Source organism: Mobula birostris, chromosome 25 (genome assembly GCF_030028105.1).
Source record: "Mobula birostris isolate sMobBir1 chromosome 25, sMobBir1.hap1, whole genome shotgun sequence".
NCBI lineage: Eukaryota > Metazoa > Chordata > Chondrichthyes > Myliobatiformes > Myliobatidae > Mobula > Mobula birostris.
In genome coordinates this window covers 33,739,834-33,761,341 of record NC_092394.1, presented here as the reverse complement: position 1 = coordinate 33,761,341, position 21,508 = coordinate 33,739,834, and the positions used below count along the sequence as shown (strand labels likewise).

General features: G+C 39.9%; 1 protein-coding gene across 10 annotated transcripts in view; it reads right to left on the bottom strand.

Annotated features, from left to right (window-relative positions):
• The window catches only part of auts2a (activator of transcription and developmental regulator AUTS2 a), a 1,190,979-nt gene that overhangs the window by 612,432 nt on the left and 557,039 nt on the right, over positions 1–21,508 (bottom strand). For all 10 annotated transcript variants that reach the window (XM_072242935.1, XM_072242929.1, XM_072242934.1 and 7 more), the window contains one exon: positions 12,817–12,852. In XM_072242935.1, coding sequence (XP_072099036.1) covers positions 12,817–12,852 — 36 coding nt within the window. The remainder of the gene's footprint in view (positions 1–12,816; positions 12,853–21,508) is intronic.

The window sequence follows — 21,508 nt, the reverse complement described above, 5'->3', positions numbered from 1 at the left end:
AGGACTGGTACTCAGAAATATTTATTAAGAATTGAGGAACTGGTTTTATAATTGACTGATCTGATTTTTGATGATACCAAACCCCTTAAAATGGGGGAAAAAACAAACATACTGTTTTATGAACTTTCACCTTTTGCTGAAAAAATTCTACTTTCTCATCTCAACCACACAGAGTTTGCCAGTCAGAATGCACACCAAGCATTATTTAACTCCCTTCTATCCAACACAAACCTTCCTTTTGTTCTTTCCTCCAGATTCTCTTTCTTTACCAATGCATTGTTTAAACCAAGTAACATCTCAGACATAACCCAGCTACCTGACTTGACTGAAATACTAATTCTTCTTCTCTCCACAGCTGTTGCTTACACTAAGAGTTTCCATATTTCATATTTCTAGCATCCCCAATATTTTTTGCACCATTATATATGGATTATGGCTATTTTAACTGTTGTCAGTTACCAGTTGTTATAAATGTTACCACTACTGACAGAAAAAAAGGAAGAAAAATAAGTATAATTAATTGGAGACAATTTCACATTCATAGTTTAGTGAGAGATAAAACAGACTTAAATCGATTTGACCAAGATGAACACATTTTATATTAAAGTGCTGAGAAAGTGGATTTATGCAGTTTAAATTCTTTGTACTAATTTCTTTTCTCCAATGATTAAATTATGCAGTTAAATTCTCACTTTGATATACATTTGCTATAAAACTTTAAATAGTTAAATCAATACACCAGAGCCTTGTCTCTGCCAAAACCTTGTGAGGTTCCTGTTACACATCAATTTCATGACTGTCCCATCATTAACAGAAATGAAGGTTTCATTCACAAAGCTCCAACAAGATTATGAAATGCAATACATCTCCCACAACTCACATGCTGTACATGTCAAACAGATTTGTCTTTGTCCACCACTTCATCTCTTATGTAAATAGGATTGTTTCATTTCTATACCTGCTACATTTCATACAAACCACAAACAGTGAGAAGAGATTTCATTGAGGTGTGCATGACAAAAATGGGTTCAGATAAGGTAAATAAATAGATCAATTCTGGAGAAACTTCTGAAGTGCCTATTTCGCTGCCGCTGCTACTGTGCAATCCAGAATCTCCGGAGGGGAAGGCCCCGAATCCTCGGCTTTGCCTGTTGCTTGGCAGCAGGGGCTGGGGTCGAAGTGCTCGGTACTCGGGTGTCGGAGGGCTGGTCGGAGGCTCTAAGTTTTCGCACAGACTCAGTCGGCTGTGGTCGGGTGCTTCCAGAGTGCTGCACTGGCAAGTTTGCGGCGCTGGAGGTTCATGGCAGGGAGAGCTTTTCTTCCTTCTATCATCTGCGTGAGATGATGGGGCTATCGCGCCTTTGAGACTTTTTTTCCTACCATGCCCGTGGTCTGTTCTTTATCAAATTACGGTATTGCTTTGCACTGTTGTAACTGTATGTTATAATTATGTGGTTTTTGTCAGTTTTAGTCTTGGTCTGCCTTGTGTTTCTGCAATATCATACTGGAGGAACATTGTATCATTTCTTAATGCATGCATTACTAAATGACAATAAACGAGGACTGAGTGTCCTCATAATCTAATCTAACCTTATCTAAAGGATGATTGAAGAACCCAGGATGTAGATTCAAAAACTACAAGGGGAATGTGAGGAGAACATTATATTATCAGAGATTGGTTGTGACCAGGAGCTCACTGCTTCTACAGGCTTTTAAACTGGGAACTTGAAGGAAAATCATTTGCATAATGACAGAAAAAGATCAGCACATGATGACCTTGTTCTAGTGAAACTAATGGTGGATTTAATGAACTGAAAGGTCACTTTTTTTCTCTTCTCCAATTGTGGAAGTGACAGAAACAAAATCCGAAGGGTAGTACAATAGCCTAGTGGTTAGGACAATGCAGACAGAACAGGCAACCTGGATTCAATTCCCTGGGATCAGGGCAAATCTGACTCAAAGGGCCAGAAGGGCCTATGCCTCACTGTATCTCAGTAAATAAATAAATCATAGTCATAGTGAGATAAAGCATAGAAACAGGATCTTCAGCCCACTGCGTCTTCCCCAACATTAACTGCTCAACTGCATGAATCTCCATTTATATTTAAATTCTAGATTCTGCCACTCACCTCCACACAAGGGGCAGTTTACAGCAACGAGTTAACCGACCAGCCCACGTGCCTTTGGGATGTGGGAGGAACCCACAAAGAGACTGTGCAACTCCACACTGACAGCACCCAAGGTCAAGATTGAAACCAGACCATTGCAGCTCCATTGTGCTGCCTTAAGTCATTAATGACCCCCCCTATATCACTGTTCAGTTTAAAGATGCCAGCAAACGGGCGTGTTGGTGATGTTGGATCTCTATCTACTTTCTGATCCTTAGGGTTCTTCTGGGAGTCAAAAGTGCTGAGCAGTCTTAATTCCAAGGTTACAGTTTATTTTAGAGTACAAACAAACATACAGATATTAATCAAACTAAATAAAGAGCTGAGAAACAATGCTAAGAGGGGAATTAATACTAAGGAGTGTAAGGCAAAGGAATAAAAGAAGGTGCTTCTCAAAAATATGTCAATTTTAGCTAAGATAAAGAAATTTCCTTGGATAGAGATGAATTAATTAATAGGCTATGCAACTAAAACAATTAGATCACATGGGTGACATGCTAATACCTAGGCAATGAAAAATGAGTAGGTGATAAACCGTTAGTTTAGCTGCTATACTACTTTCTGCCAATGAGTGGGAAAAATACATGAGTTTATTAAGAAGTATAAGTCTTATTAAAAGTATTATTAAAAAAGACAGTAGTTTCCCCACAGCAGACTCCTGCTCTGGGTCAATGACAGATTGAAGCCATCTTCATCCCAGTCCGACACAATGTTCCTGAAGTGCACTCTCCAGTGTACTCAATAACCTTATTACCATCATACTTAGTTTCAATTCCCTTTCTGTACATGCACATTCCCAATGTACTTTGCAATCCCACCATTTATCTGTACTCCACAAGTTGGGGCCAAACCATGTCTCGTTATGATTGATCAGCACGAAGAGATTGGAAATAAATAAAGTTAGACATTACTGAAAGGTTATGGATGATATTTTACTGTGTTTTGGATTAAATATATCCTGGACTTTGTAGTGACATCTGAATGCAATATAATAAAGATTCCAAAGGATATTGAATTAAATAACAAGCAACATAATTAAAGTCAGATCTTAGAATTATTCTTGAGATACACAAAATGAGTCAGAATTTCAGCTTTAGGTATGAGTGAAATAAAGGAAAAATACCATGCTTTTTAAAGAGTCAACTGCATATCACTACCTCCTCATGTAGCCAGTAAATGAAAACATCAGGAACCAAACCACAAAACAGATTGTTAAAGCTGTGACTGACTTCTAGATAGAAAGTTTCTTTGGTTTGTTCTCAAGATCAACAAAGCCATAATTACTGCCATCCTTTAGGAAATGGCTGTGGAATTTCTCCTTGAACCACCAGACGCCTTGTGATGATGGGGTTTGAGTGGCGGCTGGGGAGCGACTTCTATGGCAATGATCCTGCAAAAACAACAGAATGGCGACCTGTGTCCATATCAGGATGGTCTGTGAATTGGAACAACTTAGAATGCAATGATCTTGGCTTTAAGTAAATTCAATAAGGCAAATCCATGTTGGCAATGTAATCTTAGGGAATTGTATTAATAATAATATTGCAATTATATTATCAATGTTATATTATTATTAATATTCATAAATAATAATTGAGGAAACTAGAAGTTCCTTCTAATATATAAAGAGTAAAAGAGAGGGGAAAAGTGGATATCAGACAACTAAAAAATGACACTGGAGGAATAATAATGTAGAACAAAGAAATGGTGGATGAACCAAATAAATACTTTGCATCAATCTTCACCGTGGAGAACACTAATAACATGACAGAAATTCTAAAGAAGTTGGGGGGGAGGGGTTTGCAGAATGAGTGTACTCATTATTACTAAGGAGAAGGTGCTTGGCAAGGTGTAAGGTCCCTAAGTAGCTAAATCACCTGGATTGGACTGACGGCACCCCAGGGATCTGAAAGTGGGGCTGAAGAGTTTGTGGAGGCATTAATAAAAAGTTTACAAGAATCACTAGAGTCATGAATATTTCCAGAGGTCTGGAAAATAGCAAATGTCAGTCCATACAGGGAGGGAGGCAAAAAACAGGAAATTATAGGCCTGACTTCAGTGACAGGTAAGATTTTACAGTTTATTTTTAAGGATAAGATTTCTGGGAATTTGGACATGCATGTTAAAGGGAGAACTTGCCTGTCAAATTTGTTGTAACTCTTTCAGGAACTAACAGGCAGGATAGACAAAAGAGAGTTACTGGATGTTATCTACTAGGATTTTCAGGACTTTCACATAAAGCTGCTAAATAAGATAGGAGCCCATGGTATTACAGCAAAGATATTAGCATGGATAGAAGATTGGCTGACTGCCAGAAGGCAAAGAGTGGGAATAAAAGAAGCCTTTTCTTGTTGGCTGCCATAGACTAGTGGTTTTCCCCACTAGTCAGTTTTGGGTCTGTTGTTTTTCCTGTTCTAAGTTAATGATCTGGATAATGGAATTGAAAAGTTTGTGGCCAGGTTTGCAGACAATACGAGGATTGGTGGAGGGGCAGGTAGAGTTGAGGAAGTAGGGAATCTGCAGAAAGTCTTGGACAGATTGGAAGAATGTGCAAAGAAGTGGCTGATGGAATACAGTGAAAGGAAGTGTATGCTCATGCCTTTTGGTAGAAGGAATAAAGGCATAACTGTTTTCTAAATAGGATGAAATTCCAAAGGCATTGGTGCAAGGGGATTTGGGAGCCCTCTTGAAGGATGCCCCTAAGGTTAACTTGCAGGCTAACTCTGTGGTAAGGAAGGCAAATGCAACATTAGCATTCATTTCAGGAGGACTAGAATATAAAAACAAGGATGTAATGCTGAGGCTTTATAAGGCATCGGTCGGACTACATCTGGAATATTGTAAATAGTTCTGAGCTTGATATCTAAGAGGGGATGTTCTGGTGTTGAAGGTCGATAAGAAATTTATGAGAATGATCCCAGGGATGAGTGCTAATACATGAGGAATGTTTGATAACTCTCGGCCTGTACCTGCTGGAGTTCAGAAGTATGAGGGGGAATCTTACTGAAATCTACTAAATATTGAAAGGCCTAGATCAAGTGGGCCCGGCAAGGATCTTTACAGCAGTGGCAGAGTGCTGCACCACAGAGTACAGCATCAGAATACGAGGATGTACCTTTAGAAAGGAGAGGAATTTCTTTGACCAGATGGTGGTGAACCTGTGGAATCCATTGCTATAGACAGCTGAGGATGCGAGGTCATTGTGTATATTTAAAGTAAAGGTTGGTAAGTTCATGACTACTAAGGTTGTCAAGGTTACAGAGTGAGTGCAGGAGACTAGGGTTGACAGGGATTAATAAACAAATGGTAGAGCTGTAAACAATGGCAGAGCTGAATTGCCTAATGCTGCTCTTATGCATTATGATCTTATGGTCATTTCCTTTGTAGATTTTAGACATGGTGTTCTGGTTATGAAGAAGCAAGTGTATTGGAAGGAAAATAATTGGATGGAACTGTGGTATGTTGGCTTTCCTAACCTAGTTCCCCTTCAGTGCTCTATCTGGTTGGCTTCCAATATATTGATCAAGTCTACGTGTGGCTGAAGTCTTAGAAATTGCGCAAATCCTGTTCCCAGCAGTTCCACTCATAACAGTATCTTCACAGCAGTTGAGCTAATGGCAACTGTATGGCCTCTTCTGAGAAAGGTGATCTAGAATGTCAAAGCCACAAGATACTTGGCTTTCTCAGCCAATAAGCAAGGACAGTGCTGTGCTGCTCTTTCACCTGCTTACAGACTCTATTGGTCTAATACAGATGGCCCCTACATTACGGCTATATGTCACTTGCAATTGTTTGACCAGTGACTCAATTTGTGACCCCTTCACTCCACTACTACATCCCCACTACCTTACTTGTTTAATGAAAATTCAAGAAGAAATACTTATAAACCATTATAAATAAAATGCCACAATGTATATATACGACTTTGTTGCTGAAAGTGCTCTTATGCACAAAACTACTGAGAGAGTTACTAAGAAGGTAAATAAAAGCACGGCCAAAGATATGTTTTTTGAACGAGTATCTTAAGAAAAGAATGATAGAAAATTGTTGAATATCAGGGAGAGCAAAACATAACACAGATTTGCTTTTTATTTCCATCAAATGGATGCTGCCCTTTGCAGTTTTTCAGCTGACTTGTACAATTTTCTTCAGTGAGCTCCTGGTGAAATCCACACCAGAAACTCATGTTTAATACATCAAGAACCTGATCTAGTATTACAGGATGAGGACAGAATTTGCCATGCATAGTGATCAGTGAACATACCACATCAACAAAAATACTTCAATGAATAGATCTACCCTAAAGTTCCTGCTTGCCAGTTCTGTGGCCACTACAAATAGTGCAGGATAACTGCAGGTCACAGTGGGTATCAAGTTCTGAACTGGACCGAGCTACCTCTCCTGCCACGTCACTAATGGTCTTCCTCTTTGTAGAATTTTAGCCTCCAGACAGATGTCATCAGTTGATCATGGCTACCATACTAACGGGATCTTCCTCAAAGAATGACAGTTGGCTGAAGGCTGTGTCTCTCAACCCAAGAGTGTGATCAACCACTAATCAATGGAGTATGTATGTAGACTGACCCTACCTTTGATGGCACAGCAACTGTCAACTATTGAACAAAGCGTCAAGCTTCAAAGAGCCTTTCCCAATGATCATTTACATTTTGGAGTGACAGGAATGTGAATTCTATTGTTAGGATCAAACATATAATTTAACTCTAAGAAAATATGCTTTTAATAAATGTCCAAACTTATATTGTTGAAATATAACAAGCAAGGCACAGCTGCTTTCTATTTTCTCCATATGCTTTACAAGAAAACGTGGATTGTGTTGTAAGTCGGCTGATTTCCAAAGCAACTTATCCTTCATAACAAAAACTTTCTTAACTGCTTCCAAATATTTTCCAAACCAGAATAAAGATTTGCTTAAAAAGCCATAGAGAGTTCTTGTTTTGAAATAGTAACAATAGATGGCTCTACATTATGGTGCTTCTAATGTAAAAACAGTGAGAAATAATACTCTCTTTGTGTAATAGGGCAACCTTTTTGGGAAAGCAAAATTCCACTGAGATGCAGAGAGACTAGATTGAACAGTTCTGGCCAGCTTTCAACAGGTTCCAGTTTAAATTAGTTACTTCAAAAACAGTTTATATCAAACTCAGTTGTTTCAACTGGTATCAATCAAGACTAGTTTAAACCAGTTACATTAATGAAATAAACTTCTATGAAATTATACTCTATCACATGCACAAATATATAGAGTAACACGTCTTTCACTAATTTAAGAATGATTTATTAAAGTCTTAGAAAAGTGATACACCATCTGATGTGGTGCAGAAGTGCACGTGCTGGGACATTAGTGATCAATTCTAGACCCTGGAACCAGCAGTGATCTCTGATTGCCTTTAGAAGTACAGTATTCCCCACCTGATAGTCAGGGGGTGATTGTTTTCAGCTGGTATTCTGCAGCTTGAACTTTGGAAGATTGTCCAAAAATGGATTTTTCTTTTTTACCCATCTCTCGCAGGATTCTAGTAGCCTCTCCTGCCATGTTCTTACTAATCATGGAAGAGGAGGTTGTATCTGCCCATGAACTGAAATGTGGCTTGCACACAAGATCACGGTAAGATTAACTCCAGATGAGGTGGGGGTGGGGTGAGGCACAGTTTAATCTTGTAAAAGCAAATAAACAGCTCATCAAGCTTCATATTTGAGTTCTCTATTTGGACAATATTGAATTAAGACAGAACTATGAATGACCTGGACATTCTGAACTTGCTGCAGAATAGGCAACAATCTAGGTGAACAGTTGTTACCATGATCCTCCCACCACCTGTTCTCAGCCACTACCACTCACCCTCTTCTTCACTACACTCTTGGGACCCAGTGTCAGTTGAAATCATATCCAGTTAAGGGCACAGAGTAAACTGGCAACTTGGATGATGTATCCGAAATCTATCACAGAACAGTTCAAATGTGGCAGTATTAGGAAGGGTGGAGGGAAAAGAGAAGACTTGAAGAAGGGGGAAATAAAGTGGAAAAATCACTAATTTATTTATTTGAAATTATTTGCAAGTATGCTATTATCATGAATATCCAACATCTGCTTAAATACAGTAAGTAAACTAACAAGTCAATGACAGTTTTGGATTGTGCCATGAATCCTTTGAACTAGTATGCAGTGCACACAATTATAAAGCTTAATCAGATCCTTCACTTAATTTCAGCTACACTGAATCCAGAAAGGATAGCCACCAAGGGAAGTAATCTGACTGTACGAGCTATTGGGAATTAGGCTAAGCGAACTCTAAAATGTTAAATCTCTTCTTAAATATCTGTAACCATTGGGAACATCAGATTAACTGTGATTTCACCTTCTTGAGTTTAAATTGAGATCTTTGGACAGGCTCCAGATATGGTGCAAGCAGGGAATGATCACTTTAGTTACGGCTTAAAGTGGCTTTCTCCCGAGCAGACAATTTTTGCTGCCTGGGGAGGCCTGGATGACAAGGTCAAGCACCTGTCTCTCAGACCACTGTGGCACACACTCAAGAGTTAGGTTCTGCTTATGGAAGTAAATGTATAATTTGAGGCAGGAACCATTGGGATTTCAACCAATACATTGCACCACCATTTCAGCCCAATGAAAGATAACACTAAGTTATGAATTCCTGATAGTTTTGGTTAGGCATTGATGCAAGATCAAATAAGTTTTAAAACAGAGGGTGCATAAGAGCAAGAAAGATCACATAAACTGTCTGACTGTCCCTAATCTTTAATTCTGAAAAATATGCCCAGGTTATGTAAATTTTATATAGATCTTAACTATGTTTCCATTATCTCTTTGATGTGAATGAAAGTGAAGCAGAAAGTACGAATGAGAGTGCAGTAGGCTGTACTGAAAGCAGCCAAACATCTTCATTATGTATATGAATAAAAAAATGGAGTTGAAGGAAGAATGCGGCTAATTGCGGCACAGAATTGTTTGTATTGACTGAGGTTCTGGGTTAAGAGTTTATTCACTACAGCCAATAAACAGGAGAAAGCAGCACAGAAACTGGACTGGAAAAAATACAAAGCATATCGTACATTCATAGGCAGAACAGCAGGTTTAAAAGAAAATCAACCAAGATGATGCCTTGCTAGGTTGCTGGGGGTTCTGGCCGCAAACTTCTAATTGCCTCAGATTTATGAATAACAATAGGAGATGAAGTATTGCACTCCTGTTCAAAAAGAGACCATAATGCTCTTTTCAGCAAAGGAACAAAATTAGGCTATTCAGCCCTTCAAGTCTGCTCTGCCATTCCATCATGGTTGATTTATTATGGCTCCCAATCCCATTCTCCTACCTTCTCTCCATAACCTTTGATGCCATTACAAAACAAGAACCTATCAAACTCTAATATTCCTCATGACTTGGCCTCCACAGTCAACTGTCGCGATGAATTCCACAGATTCACCACACTCCGGCTCAAGAGATTCCTCCTCATCTCTTTTCTAAAGGGATATCTTTCTATTTTGAGGCTGTGTCCTCTAGTCATGGACATCCTCTTCGTGTCCACTCTTTCAAGGCCTTTCAACATTTGAAATGTTTCAATGAGATCCCACCTCATTCTTCTAAACTTCAATGAGTACAGTTGCAGAGTTATCAAATGCTCTTCACTTGTTAACTCTTTCACTACTGGGATCATTCTTGTGAATCTCCACTGGAAGTTCCTGTGTGAAGAAGGTTCACCTAGGAACTTCAGGCTGGTCAGCCTAATGCGATTGTGCTTGCTGATGAATTACTGGAAAGGGTTGCTCACGGAGGGGTAGATGATGTTATAAAAGTTGGACTTACAAAACTACATTTAATAAAATACCATAGTATGGGCAAAATAATGCTGATGATGTCAAGAGACTGTGTTTAGACAAATACAGGGCAAAAAGCAGAGAATTTGTGACCTGAATGGCTTCTTCAGACTGGGTGATATATACTATGACATTTTTTGAAACATACTAAATCCCTGAATTTGATCATACAGAATACGCTCACTCTTCCCCCTGCCCCACTCAGATAACACAAATCCCTCACTCCCCCATCCCTATCTTTTCTCATTCGTGATTCGCCAGCAACCCTCCTCTTCTGTCCCCAGTATTACCTGATATCCTTTATTCACAATGCACATGTGGGAAAAATTTTTCCAACTGAAATGACTATTCAGTAGCAGCGGGTGCTCAAACAAAACTCTCACTGGCCCTGCACACAAAGAGTGACCAATATGCCTCTGCAGGCAGCAACAGTGCCTTGGCCACAGAATCCAAAGCAGATGAGTATAACTGGCAAAGGAAGACACTCTCAATATTGTAACCAATTCTGGGTACTGTACTTGAGGATAGACATCAGGTCACAGAGAGGATGTACTGTGGAAATGATTTTTTTGTCAGAATGACACCACGAGGGATGAATGATCCTGGTTACTTGGAGAGGCTGGAAAGGCTGGTTCGGAGCAAATGCTGTGAACAGGAGATCTGATGAAGGGGTGTTTTATATTTATAAAATTAAAAGCTGCTTTCAATGGCAGAAGGAAAGGACTTTGATTTAAAATGAATGGCAAAAGGTCCAGTAATGAGAAGCAGAAACCATTTTAAATGTGGTGGGTTGTTATGATTGAGAAAGCACTGCCATAATAGTGGTGGAAAATTTAACGGCTTTCAAAAGAACAGTGGATATAAACTTGAAGTAAAAAGGGAAAGAGCAAGGCTCTGAACGGACAGCTCTTCAAAGAGCAAACAAAGACCAGTGGCCAAATGTCCTTCTTCACACTGCATTATTCTGTGAACGTCAATTCTGAATGACCGAATGAACTGCAGACATATTTTCATAAGTTATGACCACCTGGTTCCTTTCATTTTATCTTGTCTTTGATCTGATATATGATAAGACTTCAATGTTTTTACCTTCAATGAAAAATATTAAAGATACGTATAAAAGCATGAATAACATCTGTCATAATGCCAATTGTTCCTGGAATGGAGATAATTTTTGGATGAAATCCCACAAATTAAGATGAAATATTTGGTCCACATTTGTAATCAGAATTGGAATCAGGTTTATTATAAACGGCATGTGTCGTGAAATTTGTTACCTTAGCAGCGCAGTTTAATGAAATACATGATAATATGCAATAAATAAAGAAATAAATAACAGTATATAGAATAGATTTTAAATAGTGCAAAAACAGAAATAATATATTGGAAAAAATAGTGAGGTAGTGTTCATGGGTTCAATGTCCATTTAGGAATCAGATGGCAGAGGGGAAGAAGCTGAATGTGTCCTTCAGGCTTCTGTACCTCCTTTCTGACGGTAAATTCAAAACAACAAACAATTCCAGCAAAAAGAATCAGTTTCTTCGATGCATGCGATGCATTTTAAGCTCTCAAAGTATATCACTCCAGGTAACAAAGTTATTATGAAGCAACATTAGTTGTAGGGAGCTAATAACTCCACTAAATCATTTATTACGAGAGACAGGCAAGTGTTCCAAAACAGTGTGTGGCTGTCAGAACAACAGTGATAATGACCATTGCTATTCTGTTCATTACTTTCAGCAGAAATGGATTCCAGTATTAATATAATGGCTCTTCCATTAACTTTATATGTTTATAATGATCTTTAGAGGTACAGGAGCCCCTTCACGATTACATGCTTTAATATGCAATGATCCTTAATGAAACACAAAATTGTCTAATCTTCTCTGTTAGAAAAAAACTTCAACACAGAAACATGTTATTGTATGGCGTGACAGCTTCAGACAGGTACATTTTGAAAATATTCTAAAAAGTCCAAGACTTCAGTCAACTGACAGTAATAAGACTGCACATTCAACATTGAGGTAGTCTTCCTGAGCAGTTGTTTGGGGAGCTGTAGGCCAAATCTGAAATCCTGGCATAACTCTATATTGAAAACACATAGTCATGTATGAGATGCATAGATTTCCAAAATAAATTCAGCAGGATGAGAAATTTGTTCCTGTTTGTGCATTATTTGTTGTCTTACTTGACGGCGGTAATTAGCAAGCAGAAATTTAAAAAAACATTCCCAAGCACTAGAGGAGTTTATACACACCCTGTCTCGCTGGTGTTGATACATTTTCTTTGATTCACACCCCTGTCATGCAAGAAGTGCTGTGCAAAGTTTACCCTTTAGTACCACGATAGTCTTTTTAACCAGCTTGGCAGCATCCGCATTCTAAGCTGTATTGGTGGCATGTTTCTTTAAAAAAAAAGTCTGTCGAATTGTAAGTAGACTGAATAACAAGATCAGATTTGGAGTTCCAACGGAATACACTCTGCATATTAATGAGATTTCATTCCAGAAATGACACTGACAGTTTCAATATTGTTTGCCACTGGCTTCCCAATGGGGAGCAGCAAGTTAATACAATGACAATATAATTGCAATTCCTTCCTCATTAGGCAATGGAAGTCTTGCATCATTCCATGACCCTCAAGTTACCAAAGCTGCAGCATTAAATTTACTCTAGTAGTCCCCAAGGATCATTACAATTCTTTACTTGTACCTGTTTTAATACCAAACAACTGAAATGGATAATGACTTAAAAAGGAAAATGTACAGTGATTACAAATTTGCATGCATACTCACAAAATAACCAGTTCCCAAACTGGAATGCGCAGAGCTCTGCAAGAAAATACAAGAGAAGAAAGGGGAATTAGTTATCATATTTCCATTATTCTATTCTCATGAGTTCATTAGCAAACCTCGTGTGCTTTCATCATGGTGTATCAGCATTTGGGACGAACCATGTCAGCTGCTTTCAGCAAGCTTGTATGGTCTCATTTACTTCTCATATCTCTCATCAGGATTGAGAGGTAACACTTGATTTACAGAGCTCCACATCTCTGCAGCAGCTGTAATTGCCAATTTATGTGACAGGCAGCTGGGTAATGATGGCATCTTTGCCGTCTGCTGCAACTTGAACAGACAAGCATCAGGTGACCTCTGTGGCTTCTTGACATTCAGTGGCATGGTCTCCAGTTAGTGAGTCAAGGCTGCTGTGCTTTGCTGCTGTGACTGTGTAATAGAGGCTGATCTTCAAAAGGGACTAAAGACTCAATGACTCTTTAAAACTTGACCTGGTGGGTCAATGTATTCACAGATAGTATTTATACTGTTAAAAACAAAATTAGATGGTTGTCAATAACTTTAATAATAAGGTGTTTGAAAAAGTTAACACATTAGATACTTGAAAAAACGGCAGCATTTACTGGAAGGAAAATCATTTGTGATTTTAGCAAAGATAATTGCTTGCATTTGGAATACTGTGCAATATATGTCAGACAACATATGATGAGCAGTAGGCCATTCGGTCCATCATACTTCACCTACCATTCAAATAGAACATTTGTCAGAATGTCTGTCTTTGTTCCATTTACGTATGTACATGGTCTTGCCAATAAAAAATAAACTCTGATCTGGACAAGGTAGTTTTGGATTTATAGTCCAGTATGTATATCTACTGTATTATTAATTCATCTTCCACTGCAGAACTTAACTTCTAAGCTTTTATCTCCTTGCTGTGAATTTCCCCACCAGAGGCAAATGTTTGTTCCTTTCTCTAACCCTTCAATATTCTCATATACTTTAATTATGGCATCCCTTAAGCTTTCACGGCAAAGGAGTCTTGTCTACATACAAGTCAATGTTTTTCATGTCTGTCATTCCACGAAAGCTGGGCTACAATGATTCTAATGTTGATACTTCATTCGTAGAATTCATTAATTCCAACACTTTCCTTAAATGCAGTGTTCCACTATTTTAAATGCCAGGCCCTAAGATGAAGTGTTAATCCATTAACATTTAGTACCTATCCAAAGGTTAATTTTATTAAATTTTATTGACATACAGTGTGGAATAGGCTCTTCCGGCCCTTTGAGATGCAATGCCCAGCATTCCCCAAATTTAATCCTAGTGTAATCATGAGACAATTTACAAGGACCAATGGACCTAACCACTGGTACATCATTGGAATGTGGGAGGAACAGGAGCACCTAGAGGAAACAGGCAAGGTCACGGGGAGAACATACAAACTCCTTACAGGCAGCGACAGTTACCGTAAATATATCCCTAAATCTCTCTGCTTTCCTTCAATACTAAGCTTAGCCCATTTTACTGTCTTTTTCTGACTGAAAATAGATAATCCTATTGGGGGGAGGGGGAGAGTGGGGGAGAGAGGGGGGAGAGGGGGAGAGAGGGGGAAGAGAAGTGGGTAGAATGGGGTAGAGAAGGGGGAGGGACGGGGCAGAGAGTGGGGAAGTGGGAAGAGGGTGAAGAGGAGGGGAGTGGGGGAGGGGGAGAGGGGGTAGAATGGGGGTAGAGAAGGGGAGAGAAAGGGTAGAGAGGGGGAAGAGAGGGGGAGAGGTGAGGCGAGATAGACAGGGGAGAGAGAGACAGAGAGAGAGAGGGGGGGAGGGGGAGGGGGAGAGAGAAGTAGGGAGATGGGGTGGGGGAGAGGGGTAGGGAGAGTGAGAGGGTGAGGAAGAGGACAATCAAATGCAGAGGCCTCTGCCAGCTGTGCCTGCTGTCTTGATGTTCTGATCTCCCTTGTGACACTTAGTTGGCAACACTGGAATCAGTCTTCCATAGGGCCACTCAAGCCCTCACCCGCTCCTGGAGATATCGAAACTACCAGCTGGCAAGCCCCAGGAGCATGCATCCATGCAGGAACGCTGTGAAGAACCACAGTTTGAGTACAGCTGTCTCCATCCTTAATTCATCTGATGACTGATCATCCTTAATCTAGTTTATCCACTCTGACTGAAACTATTTCTCCACACAGCAGTTGAAGCAGCTAACGTTTCACTCAGAGACTTTAACTTCACACATCATTCTTGCATCTATTATATCTAATCCCAAGAATTCTAGAAGGGTGGAACTCTGTCTTCAATTGCACATATTAAGTGTTTGTTATCGTGGCTTATGCATATTGAACAGTGCTTGCCAAATTCAACTCTTCTGCAGTAGGTGAAACTAAATTTCTAGGGTGCTACCATTTCAAAACTTTGGTACCTACAACATGGAATACAACATTCAAAAAGGTCACTTCTTATTCCTCCGTATGGTAGGAAACATGGACTTAGATTCTCATCACCTTACAAAGTTCAACACAGTCACTGGAATTGATACACACAAATTGGAGCCGGAATCATTCTAACAGTAATATAATTTGTTAACAAATTACTCTTGTCCTTTATCCTAGTAACAAGTTTAGATGTTGAACAGTTTGAAACTAATAGAAATATATTAAAGAAAATAGATTTCTGTGCTATACAAGGGCAGGAGAGACAAAATGGTTACTCAATGTAATGGAGTTGGTTGAATTCAGGAAAAAAACATAAAATATTAATATTCCGTGAATGTTGCAAATAAAGTATGCAGCAATAATCTAAATTCAGACTAGAATTGTTCCTTTAGCGACAGGATTAACATGAAGTAATAAAACATATTATAAAATGTGCATAAAACTGTTAAAGGGAACTCAGTCAATAAAATGGCTAAAAGATATGTGACCTACACAGCCATCTGATTTTCAGGAGGAAACTTATCTCTTACATGTGCATGCAGCGAACACACATAGAGCAACACATAGAAAATGCTGGAGAACTCCGCAGGCCAGGCAGCATCTATGGAAAAGAGTAAACAGTTGATGTTTCAGATCGAGACCCTTCATCAGGACAGGAAAGGAAGAAGAGAAGTACCAGGTGTAGGTGATAGGTGAATCAGGGCGAGAGGGAGGGGTGAAGTAAGGAGTTAGGAGGTTGATTGATGAAAGAGATACAGGGCTGGAGGAGGGGGAATCAGATAGGAGAGAACAGAAGGTCATGGAAGAAAGGTAGTCTGTTTACTCATTCCCATAAATGCTGCCTGACCTGCAGAGTTCCTCCAGCATTTTGTGTGTGTTGCTTTGGATTTCCAGCATCTGCTGATTTTCTTGTGTTTATGACACATCTGCAAACATTTGGTATAATTTTAACTGAGTCACCACCAATACCCCTTTTCATTAAAAGCATATAAAAACAAAATATAAATCTAACTTCCAAAGAACAAATTCAAAAGAATATTTCAGTTCAGACAGTAGCAGCAAAACAATGCAGTTTCAGAATTTTTTTTTATAATTAACTTGCTAATGGAATTTTTTCCAGCACATCTCCAGTAAGGAATTACTGATGCTATTTCTGAATGGTAGCCCATTTTGAATCCTGGAATCCACTCTTCCATTTTCCATTCGGCTACTTTGGTGAGACTCATAAGTCTATCTTAGAAAGTCATATGTGAAAACCCCACTCCAGAGTTCGAACACACAGTTTAGGTTAACATTTTGATCTTAATACTTTTTAACAGGGCCTTGATATTGTACAATCATGGAATAGAGATAAATTCCTAACAGGGCCATGATATTGTGCAACAATGAAATAGAGAGAAACTCCTAACCAGCAATCCCAACCATAAACAAAAATAAGTTCATTTATTATTACTTGGTAACAACACAACTGTATACTTCATCAAATGTGAAGGTGCTACTTAGGGGACTCGGAGCATATGAGTGCAAGAGTTGGTTCATCAAGCTGCAGTTATGAAAAACATTTGTTAGTTCGTACCTAGGGTATGGTGTACAGTTCCAAGATGTTGCCTGTAGTTCTAAGGAGACATTGTTCAAGTTTAAGTTTATTGTCATTCAAACAGATGGATGTATACCACCAAATGAAACAGCATTTCTCTGGACTAAGATGCACTACACAGTACTTATAACTCAAAAATAACACATCAGGTAATATTACCACAAACAAAGAATAAGATGCATTTAAGAAACATGTCAAAAAGTAAATAGTACACACTACTGGTGCTTCATACATAATGAGATCTGGGTGCTGACAGGGAGATCAATAGTCACACAGCCTGGGGAACAAGCAACTTCCCACTCTAACAGATATGCTCTAATGCTATGGTACCTCCTGCCTGACAATGGGGGTGGGGATCATTAGAAATGCAAAGGACCCTGCATACACAGCGCCCCTGATAAATATCTCCAATGGGTGGAAGAGAGACCCCAATGATCCTTTCTGCAGTCCTTGCAATTCTTTATAGGGTCTTGTAGTCAGATGCATTGTAATTCCTGTACCAGACAGTGATGCAGCTGCTCAGGACACTCTCAATGGTGCTCCTGCAAAAAATGGTTAGAATGGGGCAGGAGAGGCCTTGCTCACCTCAGTCTTCTCAGGAAGTGGAGACACTGCTGTGCTTTCTTGGTTAAAGATGCAGTGTTGAAGGACCAGGTGAGATGATCAGTTATGTGCACTCCCAGAAACTTGGTGCTCCTAACTTTCTCAATGGAAGAAGCATTTATGTGCAGTGAGTAGTGGGCCTGCCTGCACATTCCTAAAGTCCACAATCATCTCTTTTGTCTTGTCCACTTTGAGACCCAAGTTGTTGTGCTCACATCACTCAACCTCCCCTCCGTATACCATCTCGTCATCATTGTTGATAATCCCAACCACTTGTATCACCAGCGAACTTGATTTTTATTTTATTTAGAGATAAAGTGTGGAATAGGCCCTTCCAGCCGCACCACCCAGTAACCCCTGACGACACCAATTTAACTCTCGCCTAATCGAAGGATGATCTACAATGACCTATTAACCTACTTGGTATGTCTGTAGACTGGGGAAAAAACGAATGACCCAGAGAAAACCGACTCATTCCACAGGAAGGATGTACAAACTCCTTACAGAGGGTGCCAGGATTGAACTCTGAAGTCCCAAGCTGTAATAGCAACGTGCTAACCCCTACGCCGTCATGGCGCAGTACAGTTATGTGTCAGCAGAGTGAACAGCAGCAGACTGAGCACGCCACCCTGGGGACACTACTAAAGATGCCGTTGCCAACATTCACTGACTGTGACCTTACTGTCAAGAAGTCCAAGATCCAGTTACAGGAAGAGGTGTTGAGAGCCAGCAAGAATGGCTTACGCAGCAGTATTAACAGCCGAGCTGAAGTCAATAAACAGTATTCTGGCATATGAGGCACTGCTTTCCAGGTGGGACAGGATGGAGTGGCGTGTAGAAGCCAAGGCATCATCAGTGGACCACTTTGAGCGATAAGCAAACTGGAAGTGGCCCAATGTAGCAGTAAAATGGAATTTAATGGAATTTAATGCGATCCCTAACCAGTTGCTCAAAGCATTTCTTGGACAGTAATCATTAAGGCAGGTTACTGTCACCCTTGGGCATTAGGACGTAGGTGGCCAACCTGAAGCCTGAGAGGACAGTGGACAATTCCAGAAAGCTCTTGAAGATATCTGTTAGAATCTCTGTTAACTGGCCTGCACTGTCCCTCAGCCTCTGACCAGGAATGTTATCAGGCCCCACAGCTTTAACCCTGGCTAGGGGCTTTGTCATGTTAGCTGTGACCAGACAGAGTACCTGCTCCTCAGCTGGAAGAGGGGGCCTTCCGCACCTGCACATCATTCTACGCATCAAACTGGGTGTAAAAGGCATTTAGCCTATCAGGAACAGAAGAGCCATTTTCACTGATGTGCAAGGTGGACGTAGTCTGTTATGGTCTGAGTGCCCTGCCACATGCACCTCATGTCTCTGGTGTCTCAGAAATGGCTATATATTCTCTGTGTATAATCACACTTTGCCTTCCTGATGGCATAGAAGAACACAGCCCTTGCTGCCCTGAGAGCCCTAGTATTTCCCGATCTGAAGGCAGATTGAATAGGTGAGTTTGCACAGGAGGCTGAAGAATGACCTGATGGAGATTCACAAAATTATGAGGATAGATATAATATTTTCCCCAGGGCAGTACCATCTAGAGTTAGAGACTGCAGGGTTAAATTGGAGGGAAGAAACTGAAAGAAGATCTGAGTGGTAAGTTTCTCACAAAGAGAATGATTAATATTTAGAACAAGCTATTCACTTTCAATGACCTTCAAAACTCATGATCTCAATATTTTTTATTTGCAGTTTGTCTTCTTTAGCACATTGGTTGTATGTTTATGCATAATTTTTGTGAAATTCTATTGAATTTTTTTCCTATAAATGCCTATGAGAAAATGAATCTTAAGGTAATGTATGGACACCTTGATAATAAACTTATTTTGAACTTTGATAATAATTCTCACCGGTTCTTTATCTCTACCATCACTCCTATATCTGCTCCTACTTCTACACAATCCTCCTCTGTTTTTTTTGTACTTTACTTGCCTTTGTATCTTCTGATTTTGGTTAGGCGATAGTGCACAACCTGGTTTTGTATGGAGTAGAAAGCCTTCATACTCACAGCGGGAGGTGTAGACACTTGTCAAGTAATATCTACGTCCTGGGCAATGGAAGGCATGGCAAATGGGAGTAGCAGGAGAGTTTAATTTGAACTGAAAATACAGCAGATGCATTGTCTGAGACAGGTAGCCTTGTGGAAATAATACACAATTGGACACTGCTTTCCTCTCCGTGCACAAGGATGCAGTTTTGGCTCTGTCTGCGCCATAACTGACATAGGATATTGGAGCAGAAATAGGTCAATTAGCTGATCAAGTCTGTTCCACCATTCAATCATGGTCATTTTTTTTTTCCAACCCCATTCTCTTGCCTTTTGCCCTTAACTCTTGGGCTCATTACCAATCAAGAAACAAGAGATTCTGCAGATGCTGGAACTCTTGAGCAACACACACAATACACTGGCCACAGAGAAGATGCAGTGGGGGTGGAGGGGGAGAGGGAGAGGACGATGTCAGTTTATTAGTGGAACAGGCAAAGAGCTGAAGGAGGAGCAGAAGGAGGTAGGAAGGAATCTACTTTGTAATAGTAGAGGACATTGGGCCATGGAATGAAGGGAAGGAGGAGGGGAACCAAAAGAAGCTGATGGGCAGATCACGAGGATAAAGGAGGTTCCCCATCGCCTGGTCTCACCTATCATGTGCCAAGCTTGCACCTTCCCCCTCCCCACCTCCTGATTGTGGCTCTTGACCCCTTCTTTTTGCAGTCCTGATGAGGGGTCTCAGTCCAAAATATTGACTGTTTATTCCTCTCCATTGATATTGCCTGACCTGCTAAGGTTCCTGCAGCATTTTGTGTGTGTTGATCGAGAAACTATCAATTTCTGCCTTCAATACACCCGATGCTCGGCCTCCACAGCAATCTGTTGCAGTGTATTAGACAGATTCATTACCCTCTGCATGGAGAATTTCCTCCTCATATTATTTTTGAAGGACCTCCTTCTATTTGGGACCATAAAACCATAAGACAGGAGAAGAATTAAGCAATTCAGTCTATCAAGTCTGCTCTGCCATTCCATCCTGGCTGACTTATAACTCTCAACCCTATTGTCTTGCCTTCTCCCTGTCACCAATTCTGTCATCTAAATCATTGACGTATAATATGAAAAGAAGCGGTCCTAACACTGACCCCTGCAGAACACCGCTAGTCAACTATTAAGGATCTGCCCTCACAACCTAGACTCTTATTATTGGAAATATCCTGTCACATCCAAATGTGCTGTAATACCACAATTCTGTTCTCAGTAATTGTCTCCTTCCTTCACTGTGAATCCCTGTATATGCATTCCTCATCCTGTGACTCACACCTCACCACTTTGGAGCATTCCACTCAAAATCCCAACTCCATCTTCTAACCCAAGTTAACTCTGCAATGAACAGACAAAGCTTTGGAAGTTTCTCGACCTTAGACCTAAGAGTGGTGAAAATAATACAATGGAACCTCTTCTGTGAGAATTAATGTGGAATTGTTCAAGAGGAAAGTAATAGACTTGTAGCTAATAACATAATTTGTCTTCCCATGTTGTAGACATGGGAAATTAAGAATGGAGCAATGTTCCAATTTAATTATTGTCCAGTGGACACTGGTAAGAAACCTGAGTCAATTCAATCATTAACTGAAAATCCCCTTGGTTTATGAATTTAACCGGACGCCCTGACATGAATTCAAAATACAAAGAATCATTACTGTGAAAACAAGTCCTTTTTCAGAGGAAAATTGACTTTCCATCAACAGTACCGATACTGCAGTTACCTTGAAGGAAACAAGCATAGAAGTCCTGTAATTAATAGACCAATTAATGATTTGAACAAAACATCGAGGACCTCATCAGTTAACACATGAGACAGGTTGCTGTGGAGAGAACACTTTTGGAGCCAAATAACAACTGTGATTGGATCCAAGAAGGCAATGGGGTAAATTAGTACCCAAAGCCAGTTATTGCTTGGCTTCTAATATTGTAGTTTTGCTTACCATAGCTAACTTCCAAATGGCAAATTCTC